This window comes from Saccostrea echinata, unplaced genomic scaffold (assembly GCF_033153115.1).
Source record: "Saccostrea echinata isolate AGI-Se365-2 ecotype Australia unplaced genomic scaffold, CSIRO_AGI_Sech_v1 ptg000016l, whole genome shotgun sequence".
NCBI lineage: Eukaryota > Metazoa > Mollusca > Bivalvia > Ostreida > Ostreidae > Saccostrea > Saccostrea echinata.
Window position 1 is genome coordinate 20010800 of NW_026889765.1, and position 20422 is coordinate 20031221.

The window sequence follows — 20422 nt, forward strand, 5'->3', positions numbered from 1 at the left end:
TGTTAAGAATGACATGGAAGTAAAAAAAAAATTACTTATTTAGTTTTGCAGATGTATAGACGATATATCTAGTACATTTCCCACTTCAGGCTATGACGATTTCATATGAAAGACAAAAATCTTTAAAATCATACTAATTTTGTGTGTTTTTAAAATTAGTTTTGTGTTTACATACAGAATGTATTTTCGAGACGTTTGGTAAGGATTGCGTTCAACGTTGTAGTGGACATTGTTTCAAGAATGAAAGGTGTAACCATGTGACTGGGATATGTGAAAATGGCTGCTCAGAGGGATATCATGGAGCATTCTGTAATTTAAGTAGGTCATGAGTATGAATAAAGAGATCTTTTGAGAGATCCCATATTTTACATGTAGTATGACTGTATTTGGAAATGTTTTTAGAAACTATTCTTTCTTTGCTGTTGTCATGTAATATTAGACATTCAAAAATCAGTAGGGTTAATTATATATAATGTAATATATATCAGTCATCCAGCAAAATGTAGAATGTTTTCTTTTATAACAAAATTCTTTTGAAAAAATGAAAAGAAGTCCACCTGTGAGTTTTATTTTTTTTTTTTTTACTGGGAAAAAGCAACTGAAAACTATGAAATATAGACATGATAGAAGACTGATGATATTTTTGATTTTATTTAAGCTTGTACAGATGGTTACTTTGGTGTAAATTGCTTGAATACTTGCTCTCAAAACTGTTCTCATACGTGTAATAAAATTGACGGATTCTGTGTTTGCCTACCAGGAAGAACAGGTGCTCCAACCTGTAATAAAGGTGAATATTCTGATTTATGTCGTTCTTTAAAACAAAGATTGATTTAATACCATGTAAGTGGAATTTATAGCGAGAGGCCATCTTAGCAATTTATCCCCAAAATTGGATATATATTTTTAGCGGTAAGTAATTTAAGGGATTTTATAGTGTCAAGAAAGATAGATATAACAACCAATACGGTATATATTGTTAACGATACAATTTTAGCGATCTCAAAACCCTCGCTAATAATGTCAAAATTGAATCTTCGCTAAAAATTCTGCTTATACGGTCATCATTTAGCAATTGTTCAGAACATTTGATCTGCAAAAATATGGTAAAGTTGGAAAAAATACGGATTTGCTAGTTTCTAAACTCTACGGAAAAGATGCTATTGGAAAAGATGTTTAAATATTTTGATGCACCAAGCACTTTCATTAAATGATAACAAAATGAATGAAAGCATAACAACTCAAGTGTGGTAATTGTTCTAAAATTATTCATAAATCTTTAAGAAAAATATGCTATTGTTTATTTACTACTTTCGAACTTGATATTAAATAACAATTTTTATGCACTTACATGTTCTTAGAATGCCCATTGGGATTTTATGGAGCAAACTGCGCCTTCATATGTTCCGAGCGTTGTGATTTTAACGATACTTGCGACAGACAGAACGGAAGTTGTCCAAGAGGGTGTCTGGACCGTTACCATGGAGAAACTTGTAAACAAAATTACACTGGTTAGTTATTATTTGTTTCATCTAACACTGGTTAATTATTGTTAGTTTCATCAAATGATCTATGCTTCTAGTCACAAATAAATTTGGTCGTTAGCAATATTTCTGGGAAGAAGAAAAATGTCTAAAAAAATGGGATAAAGTGGATGTGTTTAAAACTTCTCTTATTGAATTCATCAAGATTAAATTGATCAATAAATTTCATAAATAGGGACAACGCATTTGAATAACATATTGGAAAAAGTTTACTTCATGTATGTCAAAGGAAATTTACAACCTTTTTGCTCAATCATTTATTCTTATATCAAACTTAACGATTAAAAGTAGATATGATCTAAGAAAATCTTGCTTATAAAAAGTATTGGTTTCCAGATTTTTCAATTTAATGAAAAGTGAAAAAAATAAAGTATGATTTATACCTGGCTTTACATTTGAATGTTAATATATAAAATAAAAAGAGTGTAACACTATTATTTCAAATAGAATATGCTGCCGTTAATCATAACCAAGCTGTGGACCCTGATTATCAAATGGAATCTGATTATCAAATTGGAATGTACGCCTCAGTTGGATTGAATTTCGTATTGATTTGTGTTACCTTACTTCTAATTAGGTAATAATAATACTTCTCTTTTCATCTCTCTTTCTCCCTCCCTCTCTCAGTCGGAAGGATAAAACTATCTTTAGAAAATGACTAAGTTGACATACATTTTGTATATAACATTTAAAGCAGAGGTTGTATGACGGGAAGAATTTTTTTTTTCTAAATTCAGAATGTCTGTGAAAAAAAGAAATTTCCCTAAACCATCGGAAAAAGTCTGCATTACAGAGGCACACGAATCCGATGTAGGAAATGCTAACGAGTATCAAGAGCTAGAAATGATGGATTCAAACTTTGCCTACCAGGAGGTAGAATTTTCTCCCAGTATCCAATGTGTTCCTGATTAATTCACCTGAGTCACATCCACTTGTTTAGCTGGCATTAACAAATATGATATATAAGAATGTTGCACGCATCTCATTATCTTTCAACTACGTGTTTAAATAAACAAGTTATTGTTAAAAAAAAAAATAATAAAAAAGAATGCCTGTTTTAAAGTGATCTGGTTGATGTAGAACTTTGATATAAGGTATATTCTATTGACTTTATTTTTTAAAACACTGACTTTAAATTGAAAAACATTTTGTATACAATGAACAGAATGAAAATGAACCATGATTTTAACTAAATGTAAACAAACACTAATTGTTCTATATACTATTGAGCATAACTTTATGTAGATATATTTATGAAAATGAATTCGAAGCAAAATGTAAAATAGATTATTGATATTATGCGCAGTAGTTTCCGATAGCAGAATGTTATAGCGGGGTGCTAATGTTGGCTTATTTGAGCGATTTGGTAGCAAGAAGCTAAAAAATGAATGGTTAAATTTGCACCAATGAGCAAGAATTGTTACTTTGATCAGATTGCTGCTCAACATTAAATTTTTCTTTTAATTTCTCTAAAATCTCTTGCCTAAATCTTTATTAAAACTTAGAGAAAAATGATATGAAGATAAACATCCTCTCTCTGCAATGACATTAAATTCTGTGTCCGCCAAAGAAAAGATTCCGCAAAAATTATTGGCATACCTTTACGCAAACAAAACGCCAAATTTTACACCCTGTAAAATAACCCACTATATGGTATTATTCTTCCTATTTCTGATCCAGCACAACATCAATATACAAATTCAGCAATATACTGTACAGTAATAAATGCAAGATGCGTATGTTTTCAATTAGCACACTCAATTGTGTTTATATCAGTAATAGGAGCTAGTTTGATTGTACATGTATGTTTTAGCAGATTTTATCTACTCATTCATATTTTAAAATTTTTTTGAGGAAAATGAATCAATAAAATTGTTTAAAATTTCAAATTATAAAATTTTTGTTTAAAATAACTATGTAAAGATTTATATTGAATTTCCTAATGGAATATTTTTCATGAATTGCCTGATATTGGAATCTTCATTATTTTTCTATCGGAACAACAGACTGCATTTATATCTATAAAATATATATTTCTGCAGTTTATTTTTTGCAGCTTATAAAATAAGATAATAACAAGAGAATATGTGATTAAGCCATTTATTTTCAATTCTCCAAAGGAATTCACTTCAAAGGTTCAGTTAGTGGAGCTGTCGTGAAAAGCACCGCAACGTATTGCATATACAACTGCTTTGCAATGAAGGCTATGAATTTGCATGGTTTTGTCGCTTAAAACTTATTTTCTTGAGAACAAATCATGCAATACGGTTTTGTCCATGAATCGAAATTGAACTGATGATGTGAAATGCTTTCATATAAAGTTGGTACTATATATTTTTCCGAACCTGTTGAAAAGTCCCCAAAATTACGATTTCACAACATTGTGTTAAATTTTGAACATTTCATTATTTCCTGGATTCCACTGGCAGGTCAAAGGCTTTTGATTCACTGGTACCAGGGAGTGTTTATTTTGTACATTCTGATTTAAACAAGTTTATCATATCGTAATATCTCACGATCATGATACTTTAAACGTCATTTGAAATCAGTATTGGTAAAAGATGAATGATAAAAATTATACACACTGTAATTGAAAAAAAAAATATTTAGACACTAGCTAGGAATGATTAAACAAATATTGGTTAATTGGTGCAACATTCCCCTTTTCCAGGAAAAAACATTCACGTGAATTTGAAAATGGATTAATATGTAAATACAAATGATTGAAACATATACATTACTCTAGAATAGGTAATTCATGAACATTCTACACTGATTAAATCATTATTTTTCTGAACTTTAATCTAAGCTTCTCAAGCGAATCTATTTGAAAAAGACTTTTCAAAATCATTTTAGCCAATTTTTGAGGAATTAGTTTTCAAAAAACTGATAGTGTAATCAATAAGAGGTGTCAAACAGGTAATGAAAAGCTGAGGTGACCTCTCTTGGTTTTTAGCTCACCTGAGCCGAAGGCTCAAGTGAGCTTTTCTGATCAAAATTTGTCCGTTGTCTGTCGGCGTCGGCGGCGTCGGCGTCGTTGTTGTCGTAAACTTTTCACATTTTCATCTTCTTCTCCAAAACTACTGGGCCAATTTCAATCAAACTTGGCACAAAGTATCCTTGGGTGAAGGGGTTTCAAGTTTGTTCAAATGAAGGGCCACACCCTCCTCCAAGGGGAGATAATTACGAAATAGCAAAAAATTAATGGCATTATTGAAAAATCTTCTTCTCAAGAACCAGTGGGCCAGGAAAGATGAAACTCATGTGGAATTATTGTTAGGTAGTGTAGATTCAAGTTTGTTCAAATCATGACCCCCGGGGATAGGGTGGGGCCACAATGGACGATCAAAGTTTTACATAGGAATATATAGGAAAAATCTTCAAAAAACTTCCTCTCAAGAACAGCAAAGCTATGATCGGTCATATTTATATGAAAGCATCCTCAGGTGGTGTAGATTCAAATTTGTACAAATCATGACCACCAGGGGTAGGGTGGGGCCACAATGGACGATCAAAGTTTTACATAGGAATATATAGGAAAAGTCTTTAAAAATCTTCTTCTCAAGAACAGCAAAGCTATGATTGGTCATATTAATATGAAAGCATCCTCAGGTGGTGTAGATTCAAGTTTGTTCAAATCATGACCCCCAGGGATAGGGTGGGGCCAAAATGGACGATCAGTGTTTAACATAGGTGTACATAGGAAAAATCTTCAAAAATCATCTTCTCAAGAACAGCAAAGCTATGATTGGTCATATTTATATGGAAGCATCCTCAGGTGGTGTAGATTCAAGTTTATACAAATCATGACCCCTGGGGGTAGGGTGGGACCACATTGGACGATCAAATTTTTACATAGGAATATACAGGAAAAATCTTCAAAAATCTTCTTCTCAAGAACAGCAAAGCTATGATTGGTCATATTTATATGGAAGCATCCTCAGGTGGTGTAGATTCAATTTGTTCAAATCATGACCCCCAGGGGTAGGGTAGGGCCAAAATGGACGATCAATGTTTAACATAGGTGTACATAGGAAAAATCTTCAAAAATCTTCTTCTCAAGAACAGCAAAGCTATGATTGGTCATATTTATTTGGAAGCATCCTCAGGTGGTGTAGATTCAAGTTTGTACAAATCATGACCCCCAGGGGTAGGGTGGGGCCACAATGGACAATCAAAGTTTTACATAGGGATATATAGGAAAAATCTTCTTCTCAAGAACAGCAAAGCTATGATTGGTCATATTTATATGGAAGCATCCTCAGGTGGTGTAGATTCAAGTTTGTACAAATCATGACCCCCGGGGGTAGGGTGGGGCCACAATGGACAATCAAAGTTTTACATAGGGATATATAGGAAAAATCTTCTTCTCAAGAACAGCAAAGCTATGATTGGTCATATTTATATGGAAGCATCCTCAGGTGGTGTAGATTCAAGTTTGTTCAAATCATGACCCCCAGGGATAGGGTGGGGCCAAAATGGACGATCAATGTTTAACATAGGTGTACATAGGAAAAGTCTTCAAAAATCATCTTCTCAAGAACAGCAAAGCTATGATTGGTCATATTTATTTGGAAGCATCTATATTTATATGGAAGCATCCTCAGATAGTGTAGATTCAAGTTTGTTCAAATCATGACCCCCCCCCCCCAATTCCCTTTTTAGGGGTAGGTTGGGACCACTTATGCATTTAAGCTTTTCAATACTAAACTGATTTTTCCTTTTTTTCTAGCCACAGTGCTCAGGTGAGCAATGTGGCCCTTGGGCCTCTTGTTTAATTTAATTTTTAAAATGGATTTCGCACAACCAAGTGACAGCAGCTGGTCAAATATAACTTATTTTCTCCATAGGTGGTTTATCTTAACGACCAACTCCTTTATTATTTTTGTTTTGGCTTCCGTATTCCTGCCAAGCTTTTAAGCTTCAATTAGATTTTTCAGTTTAGGGAAATTCAAATACTAGTATATTCTTTAAAAATGAACTTTTCACGACTTTCATTTCAATCTTCTATATATGGTTGCCAGTTGCACAAGAAAGACAGATATTTTTTGAGCTGCTATATGTATATATATGATATGCTCGTGTTGCTTTTTATTTTAATTAAGCGGGTTCTTTCACAGTATCATCAGTATCGACAGTGGTTTCCACAGTTCCAGTAACTTTCGTAGTGTCTTTAGTTTCAGCTACTTTAGTGGGATCCTCAGTTCCAGTTACCTTTCTGGTGTTCTCTGTTCCAGTCCCTTGGGTAGAAGAACTAATAGGCATATGTGAGATTGCGAAAGGCCAGAATTTATCATCCATTGATAAACATTACGACGTTTCCGAGGCATGTGCATTGTATTTAGAGACGAACCGTCAACACTAAGTCTTGTCAACAACTTCCTGTCGTGAAAAAAATGACGTTTTTGTTTCTACTTCTTATGCATGTTAAGTCCACAACAATACAGTGTCTCATTTGCATGTTTGTTACGCGTTTTTTATCGACATTCAACAAACTGTTTACATGTTGTAAGGATTGTCCCTGAAATCCCGCGAGATTTGTACATTTTCCGACTTTTTCATAGCCCGTACGAAACTCTTAACCGTTTTCCGCCTGGAGTCCGGGCGGACTGAGACGGATTCCGGTTAAGTGCTAGGTGGACTAAGCCGTACTAAAGACGGACATGGAAAACGTCTTAGCTTTAACCGTTTTCCGCCTCATATCTTAGGTGGATTCCACCTTAAATCTGAGGCGTATTTTTGTTAGACGTTTTCCGGCTTAGCTCTTAGACGGATTCTGCATTAATCTTTAAATTATGAAGAGTTTAAATTATGACCACATGTTTCATTCCTCTAGATGACCTTGTTTTCTAAAGGCACTAATGGGGGAGATATTCGAAAAAAATAGTCAAACATGGCTTTTAATCCAGTTATTAGACTTTGAATATTAGGCTTTCTATTACATTGAAGATTGCCTTTCCTAGAGGAGTAATTTTTTGCAGCCATATTGTATATCAGATATACGTTTCTAATGCGCTCCTTTTTGACCACCCTCTACAGGAGGCGAAAGTTTTCAGGCAGAGCCTCTCTTTGGATGCATTGGTCAGTTTGAATGCAGATTTTGGAAGTGATGACTGTTGGTCAATTTGGTTGATGAATCTTTATATGTTATTCAGTTTAAAAAGGAACTCAGGCAAGATGTATGCCTGTAAATTACTATTCTGAAGATGATTTGTTATGTGTTTTTGGAAAAAAGAGTGACAAAATACAACTTTTGGTGTTATTCTTAACTAAGCTTTGAAGTGAAGCAAATTATGCTCGGTGAACATGCTGAATGGACAAAGAAGGACCTCTAAACACTGTACAGGAATACATGTAACTGTGAAAAACAATGGTAAGTTAAAATTTTTAGCGGTGTTTTTTCTTTTCTCTCTTTTTTTGAATTCGTACAGCCAAAATATGTACACACCACTCTCCACCATTACTTCTGATAATTAATTCCAACTGGAATAGCACTGAGGCCCTATATTCACATTATACTCTACACTAACCCAGATGTTAAAAAAAGTTTGCGCATAAAATTTCAGGCGCCATTTCTTTTTCCCTAATGTAGGGTAGCCTCACCCCCCCCCCCCCTCCCTTGTTTTCAATGTTATGAGCATATCCTTTTAGATTAAAATATTAAATATTAAAAAGTACAAAGATAAAGGATAAAAAAAATTACTAATTCATTTGTCAATTATTAATCAACATGTACTTTTGTAATTTTATTTTTCACTTTGCGTATGTGTTTTCCGGAAATACGATTTCCTTTTAAAATTAGCGACCTGTAGTTACTTCCAGTTTTAAAATCACGATATGATGTGTGTTAGCACTGGTTTAACCAGTGGTTTATTAGTGGAATGGTGACACAGACACCCTTCTAAAAGTGTAGTTCGCTGCTCAGTTGGGATTAGGAGTCAGGTTCTGAGATGTAAGTCATCATTTAAAATATTAAAATATTAATATATACGTCATGTACATGGAATTCTTCTCTTTTTTTTTTTTACCTTGATGAAATTATTAAAATACATTTTTGGGGTGAAATTTGAACAAGTTTTTTAAATTTATTTTTTCATCCATATTGAAGTGTACCATTCCTCATAACGTTGATGCATCTACACTATAGTTTTCCTAATTATTCAATAAGCAGCTGCAAATGTACATTTCAAAACATACATGGATATGAGTATATTCATTTAAGTTAGATCTACATATTTCATGAGCAGCTTTTGAATATACATGTAAATTAAAAGTGTTTGTAGAATGGGGTCTTACGTTATTACCTTTTACAAATATATGAAGATTATGAAAAGTAATTGAATAAGAGATTAAAAACCTATTTAAGTCAATTTTAAAACTGTAGATATTAGGATTTTCTGCAGTGCAGTGTTATACATTTCAGCACTTCGAGATTTTTAAGTCCTCAGCAATTTTGGCCGATAAAGGTAAAATGAGGATTGCGACAACTGCAGCAAGTCAGGATGAAGGCCAGAAGTCACTGTCCATCCACCCATAGGAGTAAACTGGCAATGCTGCTTAGACTTCTCATTTGAGAGCTTGCCGAAGATTCATGGGAAAAAGGAATGCAATCTAACACCTGTGCTTCATTCAACTGTATTGGAGGTTATGAGAGGTAAGAATACATGAAGACATCAGACGTCTGATAAATATATGAAAAATTATTCTTATATTTTGTAAGTTTTAGTGTTGAGAGAAATTAGACAAGACTGTTTGCATCCTGATCTGTAATACAGAATAGAATGCCATAAAAGAGTCATTTTATTGAAAAATGTTGAAGAGTTGTTTTAAAACGAGAAATTCATCTCAGTTTGTATTTTCTTTATAGACTTCAACATGTGGTGACCGTGTGTGAAGAATGGCAAAGGATTTAAAGCTTGAATCATGGAAAAGATAAGTTATTCCAGATAACTTAGGAAGAAGAACAATAAAAATGACACACTCTTTCCTTGCAGACAGAAAGAATTTTGTGAAAATAATCAACCAGTGGTAAATTAACAGCTAATTGTTTTGTTGAATTGACTTTTAAACATTGGTTTTGTCTTTCTTTTTTTATTTGTTAATTCAACTGTGACAGTCACATTATTATGTAGATATATGAAGAAAAATCAAGTTTTGGTACAGTATTTTTTATCTTTTTATTTCATGTGAATTTAAGGCAAGGCATAACATTTTCAAATGTAAATTTTTTTTAGTCATTGAAATTTAAAGAACTTGTAAATAAATGATTTATACTTTGTATAATTTCATTTTTTTTTAATTGTTAAGTTTGTAAAAGTCTGAAACAACAATAGCTGATGTACACAGTGATAGGCAGATTATGTAACCATTAATGCAAAATCCCTCTAACCATTAAGGCGGAATACGCCTTGCTAGTAAGGTGGAATACGCCTATCTTAAGTAAGGCGGAATACGCCTTGCTAGTAAGGCGGAATACGCCTATCCTAAGCAAGGTGGAATACGCCTTGCCATTAATGCGGAATACGCCTTGCAGGTTAGGTGGAATATGCTTTGAAAATAATCCATATTAGGAAAGGCGGAATACGCCTTAACTCATTTAAATATTTCGAGCCCTATTCTGCCCTGATTCCACCCGGACTCCGTCTAATAGTCTTATTAAGTTCTTTATAGATAAAGGCGGATTCCGTCTTTTGATTTCCGCCTAAGGTCAGGGCGTAAATTTTCGTACAGGAATAGAGCACACTAAGAACTATAAATCTTCCATGGTGGAAATAGAACGTATTCAAGCAGTAATAATGGACAGTTAATTGAGAGAAATGTATTTTGCATAGGGATAAATAGATTAATTAATATGTACTCTTAAATTGCTATGTATGTTTTTCAAAAACATTTAAAAAATATATGTCCAAAAAAAAAAATTCAGAAGGCCTTCCATCTTTTATCTAGCAATTTAAGGTTTAGTATTACGAATATATTTTGTTGATTTTTTCATAAAATACTTTGAATATGGAACAAATTTACACTAAATAATCGATGTTAGTTTTCGTGTAAATATTCTTGCATAATTCCTCTGTGTACATGTATCTTTAGTTCAGTATTAATACATTAACCTACTATCGTCGCATAAGAACAATGTAGCCCACACGGCTTTTTCCTCTTTTTTTTTTTTTTTTTTTGGTTTTTTGGTTTTATTTTTTTTTTTTTACTTATTTATTTACCAATGGCCCGTAAATACTCCCCATTATAGGCAGGCGTGGATCCAGGATTTTTTTCCGGGGGGGGGGGGGAGTTCCATCCCAGTCCAAAAAAAAGAAAGAAAAACATTCTAACCCAAAAATTTCTTAACAAGCAAAAAACAAATTTAAAAAAAAAGGTAAATTCATTTCCAAACGTGAAAAACACATATTTTGTGGTGGTGATGATGGGGTCCACGTTTACCAGGGAGGGGGGTGTCCAAAATAAAGAAATTTATTTGCTTCACTATATACTTTTAATAACTCTGCAAATTCCGGGGGGGGGGGGTCCGAACCCCCCTCCCCCCACCCCCCTCTAGATCCACGCATGATAGGGTAATGTTATCTAATTGAATGGTTGATCAATTTACACATTATCAAATCTATACTATAAGAAATATAATATTAAATGAGTGATTTTACGTGGACCGTCCTGGCGCAAGATGCCGCTAGCATAGCGAGCTCTAACGACAACGTGTACGAACAGAGGAAATTTGGGTCGATATCCACACATTGTTCAAAAATGTGTTGATGAGAGATGTTTAGAGTTGTAGAATAATTATTAAAATATCTGCATCTTATGTCATCATCACGTAATTTCAATCAAAGCTTTCAACAATTTTGACTAAATATCAACAAAAATTGTCTTGGAAAAAATCATTTGAAATATCACAAAGAAACCATTGAAAGTGTCTAGCTGTTAGTCCTTCAAATTCCACTCCATTCAGACAGTTTTATTACTTGCAGATTTTTCCTACATTATGTTACAAAGAAGTTCAAATAGTGGTAAACATGGATGCTAATTATCACTCTCAGGAAAGTGTTAATGAAAACGTGGGGATTAAATAGAATTTCTAAAAATCATTGAGGCTTTCACCATCTGCCATTTTAATCTTGTCAATAATTAGAGAAATCGCAGCAGATACGCATTTGACATCTTTCATGAGAAAGAATACACACGTACATCATTTGAAACTTTCCATTATCTGACATGTATTAGGAATACCTTAATTAAAATAAAGTATTATACTTTATAAAAATATTGCAGAAATGTCAGAATGTCAAAATTAAACTCTCATAAAGTAGTAATTTGGATATATTTACAGCGTAATATGTAGGTAAACACAGTGAACTGTTTTTAAGCTAAATGGAAATCGATATTCTGAGGAAGAAATGATTTCTTAAATTATCTTTTTTATAATTTATCTGGGCCCACGTGGAGAAACGTAATAGGTCGCTATGGCAACCGACATTTGAGCAAAATTTTCCAGGGCATTTCCTTATCTCAATTTTAAAAAGTTGGACTTTCTACAGAAAGGTAAGGTTTTAAAAATTAGCAGAATTGAGAACTCCTCAAGCAAAATGAAGGAATCCCGATAATAATCATTTTCTCAATATTTCTTACATCTTTACTTGATATGAGCTTTGAAAGGTATTAGTTTTTACCTTTACATTGGAAAAGGTAGAGAAAACCTCACGTCAGATATCCTGGGCATCATGGGGTTGTTCAAGAAAAAGAACAACCAGGTTCAACCTTCAAAGTCCAACCATTCTTTGAACAGTTCAACCGGATCCATGACCCCGTCTCAACTCAATTTGGCGATAATGGAAATGCTAAACTTATCTCAGACAATAAATAGCTGTGATTATGTCTGCCGAGGTAAAAGCTAATTGATTTGTCAAATTTTAAAGGTCAAAAATTAGAGAGAATTTGAGCAGGAAAATAATACATATAGCTATCTGTAATTCTGAACAACTGTACACATGTAGGAAATTACTGCTAAGCAACAAATAACTTACTCAGTAACCTTCATGGAATGAAATTAAGTATCAGTTTATGTGATTTTGTTATTTGTTAAATTCATAAAGGAAATCCAATCACTGAATCTGGAAAGCGGAAACAGTTGTTGCAAATGCTGTCTGTAGTGCTTCTTCCTATGGCAATACTAATAGGCATGACGGGTAATGTCTTCGTCTCAACCATAAAGAACTACATAGAAGCAAAGGACACAAGAGATGCCCTCTTCTTCTCGTGAGTAAAAAGTTGAATATATCAATAAAGGGTGTTATTTAACGATAAATTTCAAAAAGAAAGATTGTGTATTGTATCCTACCACGTATTTATTAAGATATTTATTAAGAAGTTTGTTTGATAAGGCTATATTCATTAAAGAAGACCCTAACGAAATTCTCAATCATTTGCACTTGATATTAACATTAAATGAGAATTTTTCAGCATTGAACTTGGTCAAATGATGAGATATCTGCAAAGAGAACGAGACATGAGCGCCCTCTACATAAGTGCTATCGGTCCAGATACAAAAGAAATCCTCCTTAGAAGGTACCCAGATACTGATATGGCTTTGGAAAATTTATCGTACTGGCCTGTCAGTAAGAAAAACAACAGAAAGGAATTCCAATCAAAGGACAATTTTCTGTTGTTCCTAAACCGTCATCGATATCAGCTAGATCTATACAACCGAACAGTAAAAGAGGAGATGCTTTTTTATACAGACGTAATTGATATATTCATCACTTGGCTCTATGACGCTGTGTCGGAGGCAAGATCTGGCTCCATTTGGAAAACTTTGGTAGCCTATCAAGAAATCATCGTTGCAAGCGAATACATTGGACGAGAAAGAGGTCTGGGTGTCACGTATTTCGCCTTCGGTGGGTTTAGGGGTAAAGAAGATTATCTGCTGTTTTTGGAGGCTCAAGATATTGCAAACATTACATTTCAGTCGTGTCGGAGATATTCTGAGTTAGCATATAGCATTTATGAGACTCAGCTGTTAAATAATGATTTGATTTTAGCCCCTGTACGATCTATGAGGCTTCAGATTCGAGCAAACAAGCGTTATCAAAGTCAGGGATCACTAGATAAAGCAAATGAATGGTTTGACAACATGACTGTATACCAGGATATTGTTCGAGAAACACAAACAGCTCTAGCAACGAAGATAAATGATATGCTGACGTTGAGAAGCACTGAAGACATGCACACCATTATAACGATTGTTTGTATCTTTGCCGCTGTTTTCATTGTGTGTCCTTTGGTGATTATTGGTGTATACTTTCTGACATCGGAAATTCAGAAGTATTCCATATCAATTGCCAATAGGTATGAATATTATTAATATAGCCTGATTTTAAGAGAATAAGACCTAAGCGCCCTCTCCATAAGCGCTATTGGAGCAGACACAAAACAGTTAGAGTAACTCAAAAATACCCCGATTACTGATTACTCAATTATTTTATGTCTATGATGAGGATGATGTTGAGTTTCTTCTTTTTTTATTTTTACTCTGCTAAAGAACAAAAGCATTGAACAAGGAAAAGAAGAGAACAGACTCCCTCCTCTACCAGATGCTGCCTAAATCTGTGGCAGAACGTCTAAAGTGTAACGAGCAAGTGGATGCCGAACATTATGATCAAGCCACTATCTTCTTCAGTGACATTGTTGGATTCACCAAAATTTCTTCCTCGAGCTCTCCTTTGCAGGTTAGAAAAATGCATTTACAAATTAATAACATTGTATTAGTTATTCAAAGAAAACAGTTTTTCAATCAATAATTTAAATGTTTAATGAACAGGTTGTTGACATGTTGAACAGCCTCTACACTTGTTTTGACAAGAGAATAGAAATGTACGATGTTTACAAAGTGGAGACAATAGGAGATGCCTATATGGTGGTTTCAGGTACATGTAGGAAGAACATGTTCATGTGCTTTAGATACGGTATATTAAAATTGAAATATATATAACGTTGAAAAATATAAATAGGTGTACCAAGAAAGAATGGGAAACAGCACGCATCTGAGATTGCGAAGATGGCCTTTGACCTTGTAAGAAAACTTCGTCATCTAGAAATACCTCATCTTCCGGGCATCACATTTAGCCTGCGTATCGGCTGTCATTCTGGTAAGTCATCAAAATATCATCTTCTGGGCATCAAAAGCCTCCATATTGGTTTGTTGTCATTCTGGTAAGCCATCGATTCTGTTTTATTTTGCTCACACAGCTTTTCCTTAGAATGTTTTTAGGAGGTTAAAAGTTACCTTGTCTGTTTCTCAATACTAGTATATTCATCCGTTTTTATGCATGTATTGTCATATTAAGGATTCCATTCAGTTAAACCAAGCTTGTAACATATGATGCAACATCTAGCCTTAAGTGTGCTTCTTTGACTAGGTGTGAGGCAGATTCATGTCTGTATCCATATTTTCACAATTTCATATATTCAAAAGCAAAACTTGCATAAATGGTGCAAATATGTACTTTTTTATGATTCTTGATTCGAGTGCAACCACAGACCAGATCTGATGATTTAGTATTTCTTTCAAAAAAAAAAAAAAAAAAAAAAAAAAAAAAAAAATCAAGATCACAATTAATACTACAGTAAACAAACAAACAAAACCATTTTTTTTCTTTTACCTATGAATGTTGTGGTCGCTGTGACGTTCAAATACATAGATATAATGTTTTGAATGTGACAGTTTTCCATGTATAGAAAAAAGCTGTAAGATCATTTTGTTGAACAAACAACAGGTGCTGTGGTGGCTGGTGTAGTGGGAAACAAGATGCCAAGGTATTGTCTGTTTGGAGAAACAGTTAGCGTGGCCTCCAAAATGGAATCCCTCGGAAGGGGTAAGACATCAAAATACTCTGTGAGTAAACAGTTTTCAAACTCTGAGAGGTTCCTTATCTGAATTATTTTCTTGGATTTCACAGCAAACAAAGTTCACCTAAGCGAGACAACCTTTGACATCTTGACCTCCATTGGCGGATTTACAATGCAGGAGAGAAAGGACAACACTGCAAAGGTTTGAAGTGTTATGAAGCAATGAATATTGAGTGCTTAAAGAAAGTTAACATCCTCATCAGAAAATGTCGATGTCTCCTTTTTCTTCTATACATCATCATGAAATGCACCTAGAGTCAAAATTGGATTTTGTTTTCTGATTCACAGAACGACCTCGACCTTCAGAACGCCTTTAAGGGAATTGTCCGTACGTACTGGCTGGTGGAGGTAGAAGGACTGGACACCGACTCGGAATCCGTTCATACTGAAAACGACGATGTGCCTCACGAAAGACATGCAGGTAAGACCATACAATATTCCTAGTATAGCGAACTATCAGTACACTTTAATACTTGTTCTATCAACTTAAGAAAAAAAATTAGATAAATTAAAAAATAATGATTGTATTATAAATCTTTCTTCCCTTGCTAAAAATATTGATGAGGTCTGCGGAGAATTTCGTTGTTTTCCGACAAATCCTTGCTCAAATACCTTTTCGATGCATTCTGAATGATCAATCATTGATAGTAATACTTGCATTCATATTGTGTTAATATAGGCATTTGCAAATAAAGATGGTTTTTTCAGTAATATCTGTAGAAAAATGACATCAAAAACTACCTAGAAAAATGACATCAAAAACTACACAAAATATTTCTTTCACTGATATTTTAAGATTATGAACCATAAAGAAAAGGTCGCAGGAATATTTTTCAAATAAGGGGATACCCGAGCAAAGAAAAAGATCGTGAGGCAAAGTTTTGAATTTAAAATTTCTGCCTTTTTTAATTTATGACACACACAATCCTTACGTTACTTAAGTTTATAGACTTTTCAACACTTTTTACAACCATTTCCTAATTAATTAAAGACCAGGCTTTTTGACATCATACATAACTGCTTTTTCCATAACAATGGAACTCATTAGTGTTCATATCTTGTCATTGGTCATCTGATAAAATTATTTTGTTCAAAAACATTCTGATTCTACACACAAGTACTCCGAAGTAGATATACTAAAAAAAGATAATTGAATTTCTGATTGACAATATCTATGTAGCTTTTAAAGATCAGGTGGTTAAGCAATCTCTCGGTATGCCCATGAGTACTAATCGTATTAGCCGACCTGTATTTGTATTCATATGACGCAGAATTAATTCAAAACTTCTACGTGAAAAGAAATCGACATTTAGATATATCGACAAAGTTTTATCAATTTACAATATCCATTTCGGTATATCCTTTGAACTCGAAATAAAAGACACCACAAAGTCTGACACCAAAGCATCTGTTTCATATTTCGATATTTTACTAGAGAAAGACATTATTGCAAACTAACAACTAAACTTTATGATAAACGTGATGACTTTTACTTCGCTGTCGTCAACATCCTTCATTTATGTAGCAATATACTATTATTACATGTACTTCATATTGAGTCTATATCTCCCAGATAATTCGATACAGAAGATCACATACGAACATATTCAAAGAGAGGCTAGCTTTTTACAAATAAGTTGATGATAAAAGGATATCAACAGTCTCGTTTGAAGTCATCAATTCGAAAATTTTATGGTCGATACAATGGCCTTGTCAGCAAATATAATGTATCATTGACTGATGTTTTTCATATCAGTTTTTAGGCCATTATTTTCACACTTTCCGTTTACCCAATCATGACACGTCAGATATAACCAGTTGACAGGGGATGCGTTCTCCTACATGGCACCGGATCCCACCTCTGATGGTTTTAGAGGTCCCTGATTGGTCTGCTCCGAATTTCTATTGTTTCAATGGACTTTTGAGCTTGATTACTGTTCGATCTGTTCATATTTCATTTGTAGTGATGTTGCATTGAACTGAAAGATAAGTTTGCTAAGATTTTGCTGGTGTAATTGTTTTTTTTCTTTTTCTCTCTCATTTTATTCATACATATCCAATACAAGCAAAATATGCGCAATGCTTATTACCGGAACTGAATTCTCGTTCTCTTTTTACAGGTTCAAAGAGCTTTTGGCTGCATTAAAGGACTGAATTTCAAACGTATACAGATTCCTAAAAATTGGATGAACTATTGTAATTGTACAAATATAACAATACAGAATATATTTATATTTTCAGTCAATATGTAGATGTAGATGAAGTTGAATACATATAATCATCTTTACAATTCTTTTGACAAAAAATCTTAATACTATAGGGACGTGTCTGTGTCAATTATCCATTTTCTTATTAGCAAAAAAGCCATGATTGAAAATACTGATAATTTTGATGTGCCATTAAAATGAACATAAAGCATAGTAGATTTGGATTTTAAAAAAGGGGAGGGGGGGGGGGGGTTAAGACTTAGACTCGTATTATATTGCGAAAATTATGGGAAGAAAGAGTAGATTGATAAAAGAAGCTGACTAAGCTATTACAAAAAAGATAGGCTTATTAGTTTTGAAGTATTATAGTAGCGAGCTTAAATTTGAACACCTATTATTAATAGTAATGATCATACTCCGCAATTAAATTTAATGGCCACAAATTTTGGATACCCTGTTTTGTGCTAGTAATAGTAATCATATATATTTAAAAAAAGTTTCATAGCGGTCACCTCTATCAATCCGTCATCTGTTATTTTCCTTCAATAAAAAAATCCTGTATACTTGTGTAATGTCACATTATTCAGCGAACATCCGCGTTTACGGTCAGGGGCCATCACATTACATACAAAATTTATTGCATGAAATACTAATTTCTGACACATGAAAGAGTTTTGTTGTTTCGAATGAAGGACAATGCAATGCCTTATTATACTCAACATATTCTTTGGGAATTATCAAATTTAGCTACAACTCAATGGCATTCTTATCAAAAATACAGAACATTGATTATACATATATTTGTTAATATTCTATTATTAATTATTGCAAAACAGACATCGATATAAAATGGATTTATTAAGGAATAATGATCCTCGTTTCAAACAACTTTCTGTAAAGTTAACTTTTAATTACTGCTTAGTACAGTTTTGATTGTAGTCTGATGAACGGTGCTGGGTGTTTTAATTTCAATGCAGGGTTCTCCACCATTTCAAATTTAACTGTGGCGCAAGATTTAAGCGAAGAGTTAATATTCGCGGCCATTTCGCGACCGAATTCGCAAAGGAACCACGAAATAAATTGAAAAACACACAATCCCAATGAATCAATAGTTTAATATACAAATGATATTTATTATTTGACAAATTAATTATTAAACTTATATGCATACTGTGAAAAATACCCCCCCCCCCCCACACACACATACATACGTACTTGTAAATAAACAAATACTATCTTATAAAATCTGAAAATAAAAGTATACCAGTTACAACAAGTTTTAAGCATTAAACCCTCTTTTAAAAACATTACAAAAGGTAAATTATATAGTGCTCATTAGAGGACGGAGGAAATTCTGGTAGATCACACAATCACGCTACAGTCCCTGAAACGTTCCACTTTCCCATTTTTCCGTTCGCTCACCGTTCGTTCACCGTTCGTTCAGCGTGCGTTCACCGTTCGCTCTCCTTTCATAGTTTTGCGTTCTGCGTTCACCGTGCGCTCGCGTTCACCGTTCACCTTGCGTTCAGCGTTCGCTCTCCGTTCGTTCACTTTGCGTTCACCTTGCGTTCAGCGTTCACTTATAGTTTAGTCTTCTGTGTCATTCGGAACTCCGAAGTGAAAGGACTTATCTTTTTGTTAGTAAGGATTTACGGGTTTTTTTAATTGAATAATTAACATATAGTGTTTGAAGAATCGTTATCTCATTGGAAAAAAAAATATCCACAATATTCTAACATTATTTTTTTTATTATTCTAACTTTGCTTTAAGGTTATTTATTAATCTAATCTCGGAAATAAATGTTGTTATAAGTATATACCTAAATATATGTAGAACGATGCTGAAAAATTTGATTGAAATACGGGCGATATATAGATACTTCAAGCACTGCAACATTCTGTTGTTATGTTAGTACTGCAGATATCTTGTTAATTAAATATCTTTGGAGCGTATTAAATTGATAGTGTAGTTATAAAAAATATTCATTTTAAATATAATTCACTACAGATTTTCTCTACTAAAATAATATAAAGTCTATAGTTATAGAGAACATAAAATTCTTCCTTCACTGTAACTTTATATATTTGCCTTTCGATATGATTAAGAGCCCCCCTTTTTTTCCCCTCCTAAATCGGTTACTTAGTCAGCATGTCTAGTATATTTTATGATCATTTAAAAAGGAGTTAATGTGTTTGTACCTCAAAAATTTCAGTCTCAAAAAAAAAAAAAAAAAGAAAAAAAAAACATGCATCTAAAAAGGTCATTAAACAATAGTTATTCAAAATATACACGTGTGGGCGGTGGTATTTTAAATTGGCAGAGAATATGTTTCAAATTGAAGTGTTAATGCCCAATGTATTTTAATCATTTATTTATTTAGAAATGTTGGAATCAAATCTAGAAATGATAAAAAAAAATTAAAAACTTTTTGGAGATACTAGCACTTCGTCTTCGGTGTGACGAGACTTTCACACCTGCACAGTGTCGTATGATTTTGATTGACAGGACAAGCACGTGGACTTCGTGTGAACTTGAAGCAGGAAAAAAAAACGAGTATGACTCTCAAACAAATGGATTCGTTGATCAAAAAAATTTCTTTCATTGCCTGATGTATTTAGAAAAAAAATGAAGAATTTTTGTTTGATATCGGTACAAACATTTGGTGAAGCCTGAAAGGGGGGGGGGGCTAAAACGGAATCTCTCTCTCCCTCTCATTTGTCTGCTTGATAAAACCTATGCATATTTCTTAAATATCA

The 20422-nt window shown here is 33.5% G+C and overlaps 1 protein-coding gene and 1 long non-coding RNA gene across 2 annotated transcripts; both read left to right on the forward strand.

Moving 5' to 3' along the window:
* The first annotated feature begins 8388 nt into the window (after window positions 1-8388).
* On the forward strand, window positions 8389-9672 carry LOC133188544 (uncharacterized). The gene is made up of 3 exons (XR_009721304.1): window positions 8389-8496; window positions 8968-9198; window positions 9412-9672. It is a non-coding gene; the product is annotated as an uncharacterized LOC133188544 (long non-coding RNA).
* Window positions 9673-12274: 2602 nt separating this feature from the next.
* Window positions 12275-17604, forward strand: LOC133188543 (uncharacterized). The gene is made up of 10 exons (XM_061324015.1): window positions 12275-12437; window positions 12647-12809; window positions 13014-13898; window positions 14092-14278; window positions 14371-14476; window positions 14561-14698; window positions 15326-15424; window positions 15509-15600; window positions 15747-15879; window positions 17579-17604. Exons 1-10 carry the CDS (start codon window positions 12275-12277, stop codon window positions 17602-17604), a joined length of 1992 nt encoding a protein of 663 aa, XP_061179999.1.
* Window positions 17605-20422: the final 2818 nt, after the last annotated feature.